The sequence below is a fragment of the Mercenaria mercenaria genome, chromosome 2, assembly GCF_021730395.1.
Source record: "Mercenaria mercenaria strain notata chromosome 2, MADL_Memer_1, whole genome shotgun sequence".
In the NCBI taxonomy this organism is placed as follows: Eukaryota; Metazoa; Mollusca; class Bivalvia; order Venerida; family Veneridae; genus Mercenaria; species Mercenaria mercenaria.
The window spans coordinates 102506152-102525047 of NC_069362.1; the positions used below are offsets into that span (position 1 = coordinate 102506152).

General features: G+C 33.6%; 1 protein-coding gene across 1 annotated transcript; it reads left to right on the forward strand.

Moving 5' to 3' along the window:
• Nucleotides 1-11823: 11823 nt before the first annotated feature.
• Nucleotides 11824-12390, forward strand: LOC128549863 (protein FAM133B-like). The gene has a single exon (XM_053527545.1). The coding sequence runs from the start codon at nt 11824-11826 to the stop codon at nt 12388-12390; it is 567 nt and encodes a 188-aa protein (XP_053383520.1).
• Nucleotides 12391-18896: the final 6506 nt, after the last annotated feature.

An 18896-nucleotide genomic window follows, 5' to 3' on the forward strand; every position in this document is an offset into this window, starting at 1 on the left:
TTATTTATTGTTTTTTATGCTGATAATAGCAGGTCAAGAAATAATTGGTATATCTCAATATACAATATATATACAGTACAAATACAAGCAGAGAAAGTCCAAGTTCAAAAAAAGAAAGCTGCATGAATTTGTATCAGAAAGAAACGTTCCATCTCATTGACAGGACAGCTCCAGGATAATGCAAATCAGTATTATCCTGGCAAAAGAATGCTTTACACACGTAATGGTAACAGAAGGAATGGTTTATAAAACAGAAGCATGTTCGTGTAAATTTACGTGAAGGCAAAGCCCCCGGAACCATTTCTTCGTGCGTCCATTGTCTTTGCTGATGACAGACCATCGAACGAAATAACAAGGGCCCAATATAGGGTATCAAAGAGCTACCAAACAAATAATAAAGCAGCTCCGCCCAAGCAGGTATTAAAATTCCATAGGGGGGGTGGGGGGGGGGGGCCTCCGTGGATGAGTGGTTAAGGTCGCTGAGTTTAATTCAATTGGCCCTCATCGATGTGGGGCGTTGAATTCAGGAAGCCATCCAGCTGGCTAACGGAAGATCGGCCGTTCTACCTAGGTACCCGCTCGGGATGAAATCATGCACGTAGGTGCACCTGGGGTCTTCCTCCACCATCAAAGCTGGAAAGTTGTCATATGACCTATAATTGTGTATGTGAATGGTTTACTTTTGGTGTTATTACTGACCACAGATAGAGATGTTCTATATGTTTCACTGTATATACCACCAGAAAATTCTTCGTTTTATGATAATAAGGATATGACGGGGTTACAAGAACTGGAGGATTGTATTATTACAAATCAATTACTTGATACAGAATTGTTGTTAAATGGTGACTTTAATGCCCGAACTTCTAACGCTCTAGACTATGTTACATGTTCTGTCAATATACCACAATTAACCGAATTTAGAGATATTATTGACAGTGAGGTAGTTATTTCAAGGTCTTCGTCTGACACCAAGATGAATAAATTCGGTCATGAGCTTATAGAATTTTGTAAAGTGTATTCCTGTATTATAGCAAACGGTCGTTTTGGTGTGCATCCAGAGAGTAACGGCTATACCTTCGTTAATAGTAATGGTTGCAGTACTATTGACTATTTTATAACATCTAAATGCTTGTTTGACCTCATTCAACAGTTCCAGATTTCACCGAACACGGAGAGTTGTCATATGCCTATAAGTCTAAGTTTGAAATTAAATCATGGTGACACACCCGTGACCACTGACGAGAATCTGCACTTATGTTACAATCTAAATGATGACAATTGTAAGGAGTATCTACAATGTTTATCGGAAAATATACTGAATAGTTTTTTCAGTCCGATAGATAACATGCTAGACGACAGTAATATTGATATAAACGTTATTGTAGGCGAATTGGAAACGGCTATAGTAGATAGCAGTGCTAGATTTCAAAAATTAAGAAGGCCGATTATTCGTAAAGAAAATAAACTGTGGTTTGACAGTGATTGTAAAGCTGCAAAATTACAGAGTAGAAAAGCTTTAAACAAGTTTCGGTCCAGCCGATGTGAAAATAATTTGAACGACTATATAAATAGCAAACATGTTTATAAAAATATGTGTAGACGGAAACGTTACTTATATAATAAAAAATATGTGTCTAAAATAGAATCTGTTGTAAATAATTCAAAGATGTTTTGGCGTGAGTTGAAGAAATTGACAGATAAACCCAAGTCGCCACCAAATATATCTTTGAACAGCTGGTTTGAACATTTTAGCAACTTGTTTGCAGCAAATGTTGCTGATGACAATATTGATTATGAACAGGACGATAGAGATATTGATATGAATATAAATATCGATGAGATCGAGGACTTAGTGTTTAATTCTAGTATAACAGATGACGAGATTGTAAATACTGTAAAGTCTTTAAATATACACAAGGCATCTGGTGGTAACCTTATTCCACAGCATATAGTTTATGGTGTAAATGTATTATTACCTTTTATACGAAAATTGTTCAACAGATTATTTACAAAAGGTGAATTTCCAGATGAGTGGGCCAAGTCAATAATTATTCCGCTGCATAAGAAGGGAAGTGTTAGCAATCCAAATAACTACAGGGGTATTGCTTTGTTAGATATTTTAAGTAAAGTCTACATATCAATAATTACCAAAAGGTTAACTTTCTATGTAGAAGCATATAGTAGAATATCAGAATGTCAAGCTGGATTTAGAGCTGGTTATTGTACAGTTGATAACGCCTTTATACTGTATTCTATTGTTAACAAATATTTAAGTGTAAAAGGAAAATCGATATACGTAGCTTTCATTGACTTTCAGAAAGCCTTTGATTCGGTTGACCGGTCAGTATTGTATGATATTTTGAAAAACAATGGTGTTCAAGGTCATTTATACAAGGCTATACAATCCATTTATGTGTCTGTTAAAGCATGTGTTAGAACACAACAAGGTTTTACCAGTATATTTTCTTGCCCTGTTGGACTACGTCAGGGGTGTAACTTGAGTCCCATCTTGTTTGCCATGTTAATAAACGAATTGGATACTTTGTTATGTCAAAACAATACTAGAGGCATCCAGTTATTTCCTGATACTATGGAAATATCCCTATTTATGTTCGCAGATGATATTGCTCTTTTAGCAGATACTGTAGTAGGGTTACAAAGGCAATTAAATATTTTAGAAACCTTTTGTAATTCAAGTAAACTTACAGTAAATATTTCTAAAACAAAAGTACTGGTCTTTAAGCGAGGTGGACGATTAGCGAGGAGAGAACGCTGGTTTTTTGGTAATAACGTAATAGATACTGTGAATGGTTTTACCTATGTTGGCATATATTTTTCTAACAGACTGTCATTGTACAAAATGGCTGAAGCTATGTCGGTTAAAGCGAAAAAAGTTCTGATATATATTTTTAATTCTCTACAAAATTTGCAATGTTTACCTTATAAAACGTTCTTTAAAATATTTGATACAAAAATTGCGGCTGTGTTACTATATGGTTCAGAACTATGGGGACTAAAACATATGCGATGTGTCGAATCAATACAGGTATATGCGTGTAAACGCTTTCTTAAAGTGAACAGAAGTGCATGTAACGATGCTGTTCTTGGGGACGTTGGTAGATTCCCAATGTATTTCGTACGTCGCACGCTATTTTGCACAAATGCGTAACGTCATTTTGACGTCAGTTCGACGTACAAATTACTAATTGAGAAAATAAATAGCAAAAAATGCGTTGAGATAAATCTGCATATTCTTTAATGGTATCGTAATTTACAGTTATTGCTTTGAACACATTGTTATTGTTTTTTATCATTAATTATTACCGCCCGTTTCTTCAAATTAAATAATATATATGCATTTTAATCTACAATTAATTTTATCATGTTGTACCGTGTTGATCGCAAACATTTATATCAACCTCCGGACGTTAACAAACCTAGCATCAACAGTGATCAGGATGATTATAACCCACAAAGAGGCAGTGCTGTCGCACGAAAATATTTGGAAAAAAATATTTTCATTAAACCGTAAAGCAGTTAATTTTAGAAAAAATTTATGCATTTAAGAATATAACAGGTCCTGTGGATTTAAAACTTTGTTCATGCTAAATTCAGTTTTGTACTCTGACTTTTGTTTAAAACAACACCAAAAATTTAATTCTAACACGACCAACAAATAACCCTACAAACAGAAGAAAATCAGACAACGGTTATTTTGCGATAATCCTGCGCGTGCAGTGATGTCATCCGATCCTGGTGCGTAGCACGGTCGTAAAACGTAGTTACCATTTTTTTCTAACACTGTTAATACCAGTATGTCTTATTAGAATCGAAATAACAAATTCGCAAGTGTGATTTATCATAGAATAACCCTAATTTTTCTTTCTTATGCGAAACAATATATCAATCAGTATGAACTGTGCCATGAGAAAACCAGCATAGTGCGTTTGCGACCAGCATGGATCCAGACCAGCCTGCACCTCCGCTCAGTCTTGTCGGGATCCATACGCTTCGCTTTCAAGGCCTATTGAAATTAGAGAAACTGTTAGCGAACAGAATGGATCCTGATGCGCAGGCTGGTCTGGATCCATGCTGGTTGCAATCGCACTATGTTTGTTTTTCTCGTGGCGCGGCTCATATATTCTTATGCATACGAAATCAAAAGACGTGTTATCCTACGTTAAACAACGATTGGGAAGTTATTATTTCATAAAGAAATTATTTAGGCCCTATAACCAGTTCTCAACCAGCTTAAGTACCGTTTAAATAACACCTTTTTTATTCACATCATGTGCGACACTACAAATGAAAAATGTTTCGTGCTCAAAATGAAATAAAATGTTAAAAAAAAAGTTTAAAAATCTCAGTGCTTCGGACAAACTTACCTAGATCTATAGACATTGTGTGCACTATCATAATAAATTAATAAATAACGGCGTTATCGATTAAATTTTGTTTATTGTCTTTATTAAAGACCGCGTATTATAAGCAGGAAAAAAACATAGTTCGGTATCAAAGTTTGATGATTTCTTATATCTATTCAAAATACATGTAAAGCATCAAAATGTCAAATCAGCTTTTTATATTTGTGCGGAAAGCCTTGAAACTTCACATCCGATACTAGTCACAGTTCTGCATCTAGCGTTCACGTTTCTGTTCAAGTGGCCGTTTGTTTCTGTGCTTTTTTTTTCTTTTGGCGGTACCACTCTCGCCTCTCCGCAATGCTCAGACAAGGGTGGGGTGGGGGATGTGGGGAGGGGGTATCACACTTCATTTGTGTAAATATCAATAAGATAGAGTAATCATTGACAAATTTCATAACATTTGTATATCAACTACGTATAGATACTGACCGACATAATCTCTAGTAAGACAGACAGATAAACGGACATACTGAAGAAACAAATCTTTCAGGCTGACTAAATGAATGATCGAGTAAATAATTACCAACTGGTCATGAATTCTTGCATACTCATCGGCTATTCGACTGCAAAAAGACACGCGGATGGATTGAATGGTCGATTGAATGTTGCGTTTCATTATTTGTTATGTATATTCATTTATACCTATTATTATTACCGCAGTAAATAATACACAACTTGCATATTTATTCGGAAAAAATAGAGCGAAAATAAACGAAACACTAAAAATTGGACGGCTATAGTTAAAATTCGGAAACTAAGCTGTGTACGAACTTTTTCGAATTTTATATTAGCAAACGAAATATACAACAATGGAATGATATATAAAGATAAGTATGTCAAAGCATACATTAATCTAGGTTATATACTTATGAATGAAATTTAATATACAATTCAGCTGCTTCAGGTCCTTTTTGATACAGTTTCTAGTTTTTCACTCCGTTATAGACCTATTTCCAAAAAGACATTTATGAATATGCTTTAAGAAAACGAAAAAGAAAAAAGGGTGTTGATAAGTTTGCAGTTGAATACAAGTCAGCTGAAGATAAGTACCCTCAAATTGCCGCATTCCAGAAAGCGATCCGCAGAATAAACACCGTACTTTCGTTTTTAGAGTAATAAAAAGTTAAAAAGAAAAAAAAAAACAATAATGAAAGGTATCTTTTTCCCCGGGATTACGCGCAAATGCGCTAAAATGAAAAAAAACTCCATTTATTAGGGATCTTAACGACTACGCTACACTGCGGAAGCATATTTTTGACCGAATTACTGCTGTATAACATCAAAAACCAGCAAAATGACCTACGTGAGGGAGCGAGGGAGCAGTAATTGTGTGACCATGTGAGTGAGGGACTGCGGACGAAGCAGACTTCTTTTCATTTGAAATTTATCAATTAAGACACCATGACTGTGCCTAATGATTTTTATTCTTTTTGTGTGCTCATTAGAACATAAAAGTATAATTTTCCCCTCTTTGATTTATTATATTAGAAAAGTATCCAAGAGTGACTGTTCTACTTTTGAAAGCTGTATAATTATGATACATAAATGCATATGCGTATATGATATGATAAAATCATGTAAAATCGACTCCGAGCGAAAATGCAAAATGAAATTGTCCTAACTTAAGTGTAGATAAAATGTATTACTTTTATTTATTTCAACTTCGTAGGCTAACTGATCGCCTTAATTTTATCACGGTATTACAATGCCTCGAATGTAATGCATTCATATAGACCTGTAAATTACCACTTAAAACACTGGTTTTTATGAAAAACTAAACGGGAAACAGAACATTTGATTAGTTCATAGATGGTAGGTCTGTAGGAATATGTAATATAAATTCGTTGAGAAAGTAATTTAAAAATCAGTGACTTCCATTTTCGTGGCACATCAAATAAAAGGACGCTTGCCATGCAATTTTCTCTTTCTTTATAGGTCCAGTACAATTTTCTTACAGAACATTATTTTTTTGGACTGGACCTTAGATTTAAATGTAAAAGTGATTTGTTCAAATTATCATAGATGAGACGTTCATACTTTAAGTTTACTTCTAGGCACAATGTTCAGAATAAATTATTTCGAAGATACTGAAAATATAGAAGAAAGATAATAAAGATCTATAATATGCGTCACAAATTTGTAAAATGAACCAAATACTTTAAAGTTATTTAATGGAAATCGAGCTAATAAAATCATCAAAGACGTTGCGTTTTTATGTACAGCAAAGTGAAATTATACGACGTAACGTTATGCAATCTAATATTTGCAGCTTTACTGTAAACGATGTAATATTTTCACAGAATGATGGTTCATGAAAGTTTTATACTAACAAGATAAGTCAGATATCTTTAGAAAGTTCATACAATGCACTTTTAGCCATCTATAAAGATCAATGCCAACTTTCAATAATAACTCGCATAAAATGGGGAAACTCACTTTTGAAATGGACTTTTTGACGTAACATTTTCAGTATGTAATTTTTTAAAATATACCGTAGTCGTTTAATACTTGTTAATGATTATTGATTTAAACATGTACATAATTGTTAATGTATGCATTTTATGATAGTATAAGTTTTGGTATTTTTTCCGATAAATTATTACAGTATAATTGAATAAATACGCACCAGGATGACGAGCGTAACGCTTGTAGAAAAAACCGTCAAGGTTTTGTTAAAGCGAGTAAATACGGAAATGACGTAAAATAAACGCATTGAATGATGACGGCAAAATTCAATGTCGTCTGCTGGTTATTTTGTCCAGATATCTTTAAAATTGACAGATTTATCGTCAAAAAACCGACTGCCATACTAACATCTTGTTACGCGTAACGTTACATTTTTCGTCATTTTTGTTGATGATAATTCGATTTTTTATGTATTTTACGATTATAAATTCTCTAAAAATTAAACGGGGAAAAATGTAATTTAAATCTTTTAATCACTGTAGTAAAAACATACATGGACGTCAGTTACTCATAATTTAAATAGCTGCATGCACATCAACATGTATCTCGAAATCGCCTATGTGTAAAATAGCGTGCGACGTACGATTTATATTCAGCTAAACGTTGTATCAAATATTGGATGCGTTTGCTTACTTTGCCTAGAAACAGATATATCAAATTGTGCTATGAAATGCTTTTATGTTATGATAATTTAGGTTATATAAATTGGGCTACAGATGTAAAACAATATTTATATACTAACGGATTTGGATATATTTGGGAACGCAAAGAAGTCGCTAACCCATGCTATTTTCTGTTTCAATTTGAACAAAGGTTGAAAGACCAATATGTTCAAAACTGGAGGACTAGACGCAATGAAAGTAGTAAACTTTGTCATTATATACATTTTAAACCTTTGTACAATGTTGAGAAGTATGTTACTGTTGTAGATATAGCAAAATTTCGATCCTGTATGGCAAATTTTCGAAGTTCTTCACATAATCTCATGGTTGAAAAAGGTAGACATATTGGTTTAGATAGAGAACATCGTGACTGTCCAAATTGTGAAGCTGTTATTGAAGACGAATTTCATTTTGTACTTATATGTCCTTTGTATTCAAATATTCGGTCATTATACATTCCATACCACTTTGTTAACAATGCTACATTACAAAACTTTTATGATCTAATGTCAACAGAAAGTGATGAAATTATTAGAAACCTAGCAATGTATTTATATTATGCTTTTAAAGAAAGAAGTAGGCTAGTTTCAGACTTTACTTGAACATGTATTTGGTACAAAACTATACTGACATGTGTTTACTGTATAATACCAAATTGACAAGTACCTTATAATATTATTATGTAAATGTAAATGACCTTTGCTTCACACATGTAATTAGATGTTATATGTTCTGTATTTCTCTTGTGTATGGGCCTTCTGGTACCAGAAGGAATTGTTTATAAAACAGAAGCATGTTCGTGTAAATTTATATAAAAGCAAATCTGCAGGAACCATTTCTTCGTGCACCCATTGTCTCTGCCGCCGACAGAGCATCAAACGAAATAATAAGGGCCCGAACAATTAATCAAATAGCTACCGAACAGATATCAAAGCAGCTCCGACCAAGCAGGCCTTAAAATTGCATATCATGGCGTGATCAGCAGTTTCAGGGAGGAGAGAGTAGAGTAAACTGTATAAAGGCTCCATTTAGTTTTTTACACCTGTCGGGTCAGATTTACCTCTTTGTATAGAATGTTTCATAATTTTACCACATACCATAGAAAAAATTTCCAATAACTCAATGGGTAGAGTATATGGCTTCCAAACATGAGGTCGTCGGCTGAAAGTACTGGCGGTTCGTATGTTTTCCTTAAAGATTGACTAAAATGTTTTAAAAAATTTGTTCTCATTTTGTATTCATACTGATTTATATTACATTAGACCTTTTTGTGGCTCTTCTTTGACCCTTGACAACATCTTAGGCATTGAGTACACCGTTTGCTTACACAACAAAACAAAAGGCTCTCAAACGTCAGTTTTAATGCATCTGTTTATGTAAAACAAAACATTCATGTATTGTTATTATTGCAAACAAAATGGTCACAACGATGACAGCTCAAACAACTAAAATGAGGAATGAACTACTAACTCCAGAATAGAGATTTATAGACATGTCTCTTAAATTATCTATAACCATATGTCAATGATTTATGCTAAACGTAGAAAATTACAAAGCACATACTTCTTACGGAACCGACATATATCTGAAGGTGTGTTTCGTGTGGGACTCACAGTGTCGGGGATATCTGGATAGAATTCTCTGGGATTAAACATAAAGTTGAATTAAAACGTCTTGTCTCCGAGATGACATGCTGATTTCAACTTGAATCATCTTACGATCCATATTTTGATGACGCACATGTTATCATGATGTGATTGAACGTTATATTTATGACCCTGATTTTGAATTTGTTTCAGTTTTCATAGCATCCCGATCGTCATTCTCTTGTCTTATTGACTCAGTAAATATTATAACTGTTACCTCTAGATTATTTGTGAAGACGATCGAACATTGAACAACATCAGTCCCTTAAGATACTAATTTATAGGAAAATGCAGTCTTGATAAATACCGATACATAGTGGATATGCTTATTTGCCGTCAGCTCCAGTTTGTTATTTTTCATTCAGGCATATACGTTTCGATGATCAACTGATAATGTTCTTTTTTGTTTACACATTTATTTAGATTGAACGCTTATTTCTTCGTCTCATAGAGGAAACATTTCAGATCATTATTTTCCATTTAATCAACTTATCTTTTTGCCGCGGTAGTTAAGGTAAAACCTGTTGTCATTAGTTAAGTGACTCAGTCAAACCATGACTGCAATTATTCTACTTGGTTGCGTTCTGTGTTTCCACTTTTCTCCAGATGTCATTTACCTTCATGACATCAGTCTTAAGTACGTGTTGGATTGTATAATCGCCCCGTACTTGTTAATGAACATTGAAAATTGGCAAAATAAATCTTGAATAAACATTTACAAAGAAAAACGAAGATCAAGAGATAATTTTAAACTGCGTACCCTAAAAAAGAAATATATATTGAATTTCTTATTTTAGTTAGGATGTGCAAACAAACCAGTAAAGGGCCACCTTGGTCGAGTGGTTTAGATTCCAAACGGAAACACTGTCAACTCTCAAAATATGGGTTCAAAACCTCGTTTGGACTAGCATTCTTCATATGAAAAGCCACATCCAACCTGCCCATACCTGAAACAATGCAAGGACGGGTACCTCGTGTCTTCGCCCACCAGCAAAAGTTTGAAAAGTTGCCTTATGACTTAAAAAGTCTCGATGTGACTGTTAAAAAATAAAACAAAAATCAAAACAGGCAAAAGATACGTCTAACCATTTAATTATTTATTGTGTGTGTATTTTAACATTACTGTCTGTTGCTTGAAATTCACAGGGCGTGCAAATAGCCAGTTATTGTGCTTATAATCATTGGCATATTACCGGCCATATTTAGTAAGTATATAGTAAAGCATAAGTCAACATGTGGATGCATACATAGCCGCGTTCAAAATGGCACAAAAACGCATTTTACCGAGCGATGTTCTTGGAAATATTCTGTTCAGGTACAAATTAATGCTGATGATAATCACACCTGATCAAAACGAATGTCTCGTTTGAGTTATGTCAAATGACAAAATATCTAATTTCAACTCCAGTCTGACAAAGATGTGAAGACAAAAATTGTAATCTGTGTATGATTCTAGATAATAGATCCTTTACTCTATGATTCGGACTTATTGACGGTTTTAAATTTTTGATCCAACTATTTCACATTACATTTTATGGGCTCAGTTCTTCCACAGTTGTATGTTACCTTTTCCTCTTTGACCGTGCCTGACGGGACAGGTGGCATAATCTATAAAAGGCAGTTTTAAAAGTTTTTTTAACCCATTTTTGTGAGGTGTTTTAATATGTGGTGTCTATACTGTTTTGTCGGCCATTTTGACATTCATCGTTACACTCGCTCAAATTCTTTTAGAACATGTACATATTTCGTTAGGTTAATTATGTATTAACCTTTATTCTTTATGTACTCATTTTGTGCACATCCATGCATAAACTGATGTAGTATTGTAATTGTCTCTACATTAATGTTAATCTATTTGCATGTTTGATATGTAGCTACATAGGTCATTTTGTTTATTTCGGGAGATTGCTGTTGATGATAATCAATTTTATACCTGCAGATGGGTCAGGAAAATGTTCAGCCGGACAATCTTATTATCGAAAGTTTTATTATGAAAATGAACAATTCCAAAAAAACACACTTACCATGTTGGCATGAACATTCTTTACAACAGTTCAGAATAAATCAGTTTACCACTTTATCTGCCCTATAGAATTATTTAGGTCAACATGAAATATTACGCCGTAGTTGAGAAATAAATTAAATATTTATATTCCGAATGCACTTCCTTTGATGAAACGATATACAATGGTTCTATTCTGTTACCATGTGGGCGATTTTATTAATTCATTAAAATCGGTTAATTATTTAGAACCAAACATTTTACTGTATCAAAATGAAGTAAATCCAAAACTTGTTGATTTCTTCTGATTGGCTAACATTCTTCAAAATTCATTTTGATTGGTTCTCTTTACACAATTTTGATAGGTCAGTTTAGTAAAGTAAAATTTTCTTTGTGTTAACTTTCTTCATTCAGTATTTTTCTTTGGTCAGATCACGTCTTAAATATTTAGTTTTTCATATAGAAAATATTTCGTCAAAGTTGAATTTTATTTATTTAGTCAATCAAAGATAATGTAGAAAAATTGAAAGGATTTCGGAAATTTATTGGGATTCTCCAATAACAAAAACATTTGTTTAATTGAAAAATCTATTTTGGAACAAAATGGAACATTTGTGAAAATGTCTGGTTCAGAAAGTAGGAAAACCAATAGGTCAACTGTAAGGCATGATTACAAACAAATAAGTGAGATTGGAATTGAAGTCGACACTGCAGAAAATCCTTTAGGTATCTCTAGTTGTATTCCACCAACAGAGGGCGCTCGACCAAGGTTGACAAGTGAGGATACATTACAGCTCCTAGAATGTGAGTATAAATCCCTTGTACAAGAGCAAGAACAACTCCAGAGGGAGGCACTCATCGCTAAGATGAGGAAAAAGGTGGATAGGAAGAAAAAAGAGATAGCAGAACTAAGAGGTGAGAGTATTTTAGTTGACAACAAAGTTTCTTTACAAGATTTGAAAAAAGACAAAAAAAAACTACGTTCAAAGGCAAAGAAAACTTTAAAAGAAACAGGATTATGTTCCGAATCCTCAATTAATTCGTCAGATATAGATAGTTCTGAGTCGAACAATGACGATCCTGTAAATGAGAAAGAGAAAAACAAAAGTTTGAAAAAACCTGAAATTGAAGGTGCTGATTCAGAGTCGGACGAACCTTCAAGTACACAAAGAAAAAGAAAAAAATGAAAAAAAGAAAAAATCTAAAAAACAAATAGTAAAGGAGTCAGATAGTACTGATTCCAGTGATGATAGTAGTTCTACCAGCTTCTCTAGTAGAAAACACAAGAAATATTCAAAAAAGAAATCTGGCATTTCTGCTAAGTCATCTGATAATGTTAAACCCGCAAGCATACTTGAGATTTGAGCATGTCAATTCGAAAGTTAGTTATGATTCTTTAAACATGAATTTATTTGTGGCTGGGAAACCAGAAATTATAACAAATTCATCAACCAAAAAGGTAGAAAAAGAAGCACGTTTAGATCTATTGAAAAGGCTTATGTATCTCAGCGGATCATATGAGTTTTATACAATCAAAGCTTTATACGCAGCCATTTTGCGTGAAATAGAATTGGGGCATAAAGTTTGGGGAGATAGTTTTCATTATGTCGAAACTAAGATATTAGCAAGAGCAACTGTTAAAAAATCTTATACTCCTTCTTTCAAAAAATTTGGAAAATCTGTCATAAATGATGAAAATGTAGAAGAAAAAAAAAGTTTGGTTCTGCCCATTATATCAAAAGAACAAATATGGACATAAGTCATGTGCTCATATGATGGTTGTAAAAGGAAAGCAAAGATAGGCCAGGCACATTTGTGGCACTTGTTGGTTACAGGACAATGAAAAACTTGAACATCCAGAATGTTCTAGTGCATGTCCCCATACTCAGAAGTGACTCCGATCGGGTTTTGCACGGTTATCTGAAGCCTGCAATTCAAAAGAACATCTTTTTCTTCCAAAATTTTGTTTAAGAAATATAGAAAACATTAAAGAAAATACAAGGGAAAATTCCAATATCTATTTCTGTCATCATTCAAACAAGTGTAAAATTTGTAAAGTTACAAATGCAAAAAAAATGATGTTGATTCTTTGAATAAAGTTAGTTCAGTTACATGAAAAAGTGAAGAATTCTAGGTTACCAAATTTTTTGGGATGTAAAATCATAGTAAATGAAAAGATAAATGCTGAATTCTGGCAAAGAATGTTAGTTGGTTATAGATATACTCTAGTCATAGATTTACTACAATATTGTTTTCCATTAGAATTTAAAAGTAACGTTTCATCTTTCGAACAAATTCAATTTTGGAAATATAAAAATCATAAGGGAACGGAAAACTTTCCTTCAGACATCAATAATTATTTGGAAAAAGAAAAATCAAGTCAGAGTGTTATTGATCCTTTTAGAAGAAATCCTTTTAGTGATGAAATTAAAATTTCTCCGCTAAATTCTGTTAAAAAAAAAAATACTTCAGAAAGGAGAATTATTCTAGATCTCAGTTTTCCAAGAGGTAAATCAGTAAATAATTTTATTGACAAAGATATCTATTTAGGTAAACATACAGATTTAATTTTTCCAAAAGTGGATGGTTTTATTCAATTAATAAAAAGTAAAGGTCAACATTGTTTGATGTTTAAATTAGAGTTACGTAAAGCATATAGGCAAATTAGTATATGTCCAGGAGATTACAATTTAGTTTCTTTTCGGTGGAAAAAACTTATCTTTTGCGACACAGTTTTGTCTATGGGTTTGAGAAACGCAGCAGCCATTTGTCAGAGGGTGACAAATGCCATTGCATTCATGATGTTTAGAATAGGAATAGCAATTCTGAATTATTGAGACGATTTGGCAGGAGTAGAAACAAAAGAAAAAGCTTGGTTCGCATTCACTGTTTAAGGTTAGTGTTGGAAAAAGCAGGATTAGTGGAATCAAAAGATAAAGCATGTCCACCTTCAGAAATTATGCTATTTTTAGGTATTTTATTTAATTCAAATTCAATGACAATGGAAGTAACTTTGGAAAGACTTGAAGAAATTAAAAAAAATAATAGCATTTTGGTTAAACAAAGATAAAGCAACTCTTCGGGAATTACAGTCTCTAATTGGCAAATTAAATTTTGTAGCAGCATGTGTAAGACCAGGACGTATTTTTATAAACCGACTTTTGAATTGCTTAAGGAGTATACATAGTGAACATCCTAATACAGAAAATGTAATTCCAATGTATGTTAAAAAAGACCTGATTTGGTGGGATAAATTTATGATTAGTTACAATGGTATTATGTTATATGATGATTGGTCAAAACCTGATGGTATTTTTTCAACAGACAGTTGTTTGACAGGTTGTGGGGGGTTATTTTCAAGGAGCTTATTTTCATACAGAATTTCCCAAATTCATAATACAAAAAAAGCTTAGATATCGGTTTATTAGAGCTCTTCACAATTATTATTGATCTTATAATATGGGGTCAAGAATTTAGAGGAAAAAGAATTATAGTGTACTTTGATAATCAATCAGTATGTCAAGTTTTGAATACAGGCAGGTCAAAATCTGAATCACTTCAAGAATGTTTAAGGGAAGTAAGTTACTTATCTGCAATGCATGAATGTGAAATCAAAACTTTACATTTGTCAAGTATGGAGAACAGGTAAGCAGACTCTCCTTCATACGAAAGACCCGTGGTGACATTTCAACTTCATTATTTTACGATTTCTGCTTCCTGATTTCACGATTTCAACTTCATGAATTCATGATTTCACGATTTCCACTTCATGAATTCACGATTTCACGAATTCACGATTTCACGAAAAAACTTCAGGACTTCTTGATTTCACGATTTCATGATTTCACTATTTCTTGATTTCACGATATCCACTTCATAAATTCACGATTTCACGATTTCTCCTTCCTGAATTCACGATTTCCACTTCTTGAATTCACGATTTCACGATTTCCACTTCATGAATTCACGAATTCACGAATAAAACTTCACGATTTCTTGATTTCACGATTTCCACTTTATGAATTCACGATTTCACGATTTCTGCTTCCTGAATTCACGATTTCCAGTTCACGAATTCACAATTTCACGATTTCCACTTCATGAATTCACGATTTCAACTTCACGAATTCTCGATTTCACAATTTCCAGTTCATGAATTCACGATTTCCACTTCACGAATTCACGAATTCAACTTCATGAATTCACGATTTCACGATTTCCACTTCACGAATTCACGATTTCACGATTTCCACTTCACGAATACACGATTTCCACTTCACGAATTCACGATTTCACAATTTCCACTTCAAGAATTCACGATTTCCACTTCACGATTTCACGATTTCAATTTCATGAATTCACTAATTCACGATTTCCACTTCACGGATTCACGATTTCCACTTCACGATTTCAACTTCACGAATTCGTGAAGTGGAAATCGTGAATTCGTGGGGTGGAAATCGTGAAGTGGAAATCGTGAATTCGTGGAGTGAATATCGTGAAATCGTAAAGTGGAAATCGTGAAATCGTGAATTCGTGAAGTGGGAATCGTGAATTCATGAAGTTGAAATCTGAATCGGAAATCGTGAATTCGTGGGGTGGAAATCGTGAAGTGGAAATCGTGAGTTCGTGGAGTGAATATCGTGAAATCGTAAAGTGGAAATCGTGAAATCGTGAATTCGTGAAGTGGGAATCGTGAATTCGTGAATTCATGAAGTTGAAATCTGAAGTGGAAATCGTGAATTCGTGAAGTGGAAATCGTGAAATCGTGAATTCATGAAGTTGAAATCGTTAAGTGGAAATCGTGAATTCGTGAAGTGGAAATCGTGAAATCGTGAATTCATGAAGTTGAAATAGTGAAATCGTGAATTCGTGAAGTGGAAATCGTGAAATCGTGAATTCCTGAAGTGGATATTGTGAAATCGTGAAGTGGAAATCGTGAATTCGTGAATTCATGAAGTGGAAGTTGTGAAATCGAGAATTCGTGAAGTGGAAATCGTGAATTCATGAAGTGAAAATCGTGAAATTGTGAATTCGTGAGTGGAAATCGTGAATTCAGGAAGCAGAAATCGTGAATTCATGAAGAGGAAATCGTGAAATCAAGAAATCGTGAAGTTTTTTTCGTGAAATCGTGAATTCGTGAAATCGTGAATTCATGAAGTGGAAATCGTGAATTCATGAAGTTGAAATCTGAAATCGTGAAGTGGAAATCGTGAATTCGTGAAGTGGAAATCGTGAAATCGTGAATTCATGAAGTTAAAATCGTGAAATCGTGAAGTGGAAATCGTGAAATCGTGAATTCATGAAGTGGAAATTGTGTAATCGTGAAGTGGAAATCGTGAAATCGTGAATTCATGAAGTTAAAATCGTGAAATCGTGAAGTGGAAATCGTGAAATCGTGAATTCATGAAGTGGAAATTGTGTAATCGTGAAGTGGAAATCGTGAATTCGTGAAGTGGAAATCGTGAATTCGTGAATTCATGAAGTGGAAGTTGTGAAATCGAGAATTCGTGAAGTGGAAATCGTGAATTCATGAAGTGGAAATCGTGAAATTGTGAATTCGTGAGTGGAAATCGTGAATTCATGAAGTGGAAATCGTGAAATCAAGAAATCGTGAAGTTTTTTTTCGTGAAATCGTGAATTCGTGAAATCGTGAATTCATGAAGTGGAAATCGTGAAATTGTGAATTCAAGAAGTGGAAATCGTGAATTCAGGAAGCAGAAATCGTGAAATCGTGAATTCATGAAGTGGAAATCGTGAAATCAAGAAATCGTGAAATCATGAAATCGTGAAATCAAGAAATCGTGAAGTTTTTTCGTGAAATCTTGAATTCATGAAGTGGAAATCGTGAAATCGTGAATTCATGAAGTTGTAATCGTGAAATCAGGAAGCAGAAATCGTGAAATAATGAAGTTGAAATGTCACCACGGGTCTTCCGTACTTTCAAGATGGCATTTAGGGAAGCAGTTTGACTTTTATACTTGCACTGCCCATTTAGAAACTTGTGAGTGTTTAATCTCAGATGAATTGTTTAAATTTTTAAATGATTGGTAGTATTTTTAATATTTTTTGTTTCAGAACAACAGTTTAGAGAATTGAAGCACGACTTAAGAACTTCTAATCTGTCTGCTTATGCAGTCGGGTCTAGGAAAAGCTTGAAAATTCAATGGGAGTCGTTCATACATTTTTGCTTGTTTTTTCATTTGAAGTATCTTCCAGCAGAAACTTACACATTACAATTATATACTCAGTTTTTGAGTCGTTCCTTTAAATCAGTAGACAGTATTAGAAATTATTTAAGTGGTGTCAGAACTATGCATTTATTGTTAGGCTTTTCTTTAGATAGGTGTAATCAGTTTTTGATTAATTTGTCTTTGAAAGGTTTAACTAGGTTAAAGCACCATTGCATAAAGCAAGCTGAACCTATCACTCCTGTCATTTTGAGCAAGATTCATTCTGTTTTAACCTTATCAACAAAAAATGATGTAGTCTTTTGGTGTTTGTTTCTCTTTGCCTTTTTCCTAGTAGCCAGAAAATCAAACTTAGTTCCTACCACAAAGGCAGATATAGTTTCTGGTCATTTCCTGTTAAGAAGTGATAGTATGCGTTGGACAAAAACTATACAATTTGGTGAAAGAGTTTTATAATCACCTCTTCTACGCTTGCCTTCGTCCTGTTTGTCCAGTGAGAGCCTATTACAAAATGATTGATCTCATTCAAACTACTTCTGATGATCAACCATTATTTTGCTAAGCGATAAGAAAGCTGTTACTTATTTAATGTTTCAAAACAGGTTACGGTCCATTCTTTCAAGTCTGGGTTATGATGCGTCATTATTTTCTTCCCATTCTTTTCGTCGAGGCTTTGCCACATTCGCAGTTAGATCTAATGTTGCGGCAGATGAAATACAAATTTTAGGTGATTGGCACTCTGATGTATATAAAAATACATCTCACTTTCTGTACAAGATAAACTAGATATTTTTAAGTCAGTCAGTGATAAGTTACAATTTTAATGTAGCATTTACTTGCAAAGAATTTGGAACTTTTCATAGAAGTTTCCTCTTCAATATACAGTCGGATTTATCTGTTTTTTTTCCTTTTTTCTTTTCTTCTTCAGTTTCTCGTATCAATCAACTTAGAAACCCTGCCTTGAACTGATGCTTAATTCTTTCGGATTCCATTGCTACACATGTTTCTGATATCAGAGAGACTGATATCCGCTCTTTTCCTGGAATAACCATTTCTCAGTTGACATCAAAAATCATGAAAGGCTCTATCAATCTGAATTACGAGAATATTCTCATTCATGTTGGAACAAATGACGTTAAAACCTTATTACAGCCGTTAAAATCATTTATTTGTCAGCTATTTTACCTAGACCTGTTGATTTTTCTGATACAGGAGCTAAGGTTAAAACCATTAATTTATCCTTAGAAGCTTTGTGTATTAAAAGAAAGGTTAAATTCTTAAAGACTTTTCGACCTTTTTTGAAAGCAAATTTACCTCGTAGAGAATTGTTTGCAGTTAAGGATGGGGGTCTTCATCTAAATTTAGAAGGTACAAGACGGTTACGACAGTTTTTTATTAATACGGTAGCACAGATGTAAAATAAAAATTTTGGATAGGAAGCACTTAATCATACAACTTTTCATTTTGAAGAGATATATTTAATAAGAAAAAGAAAGTTTCAG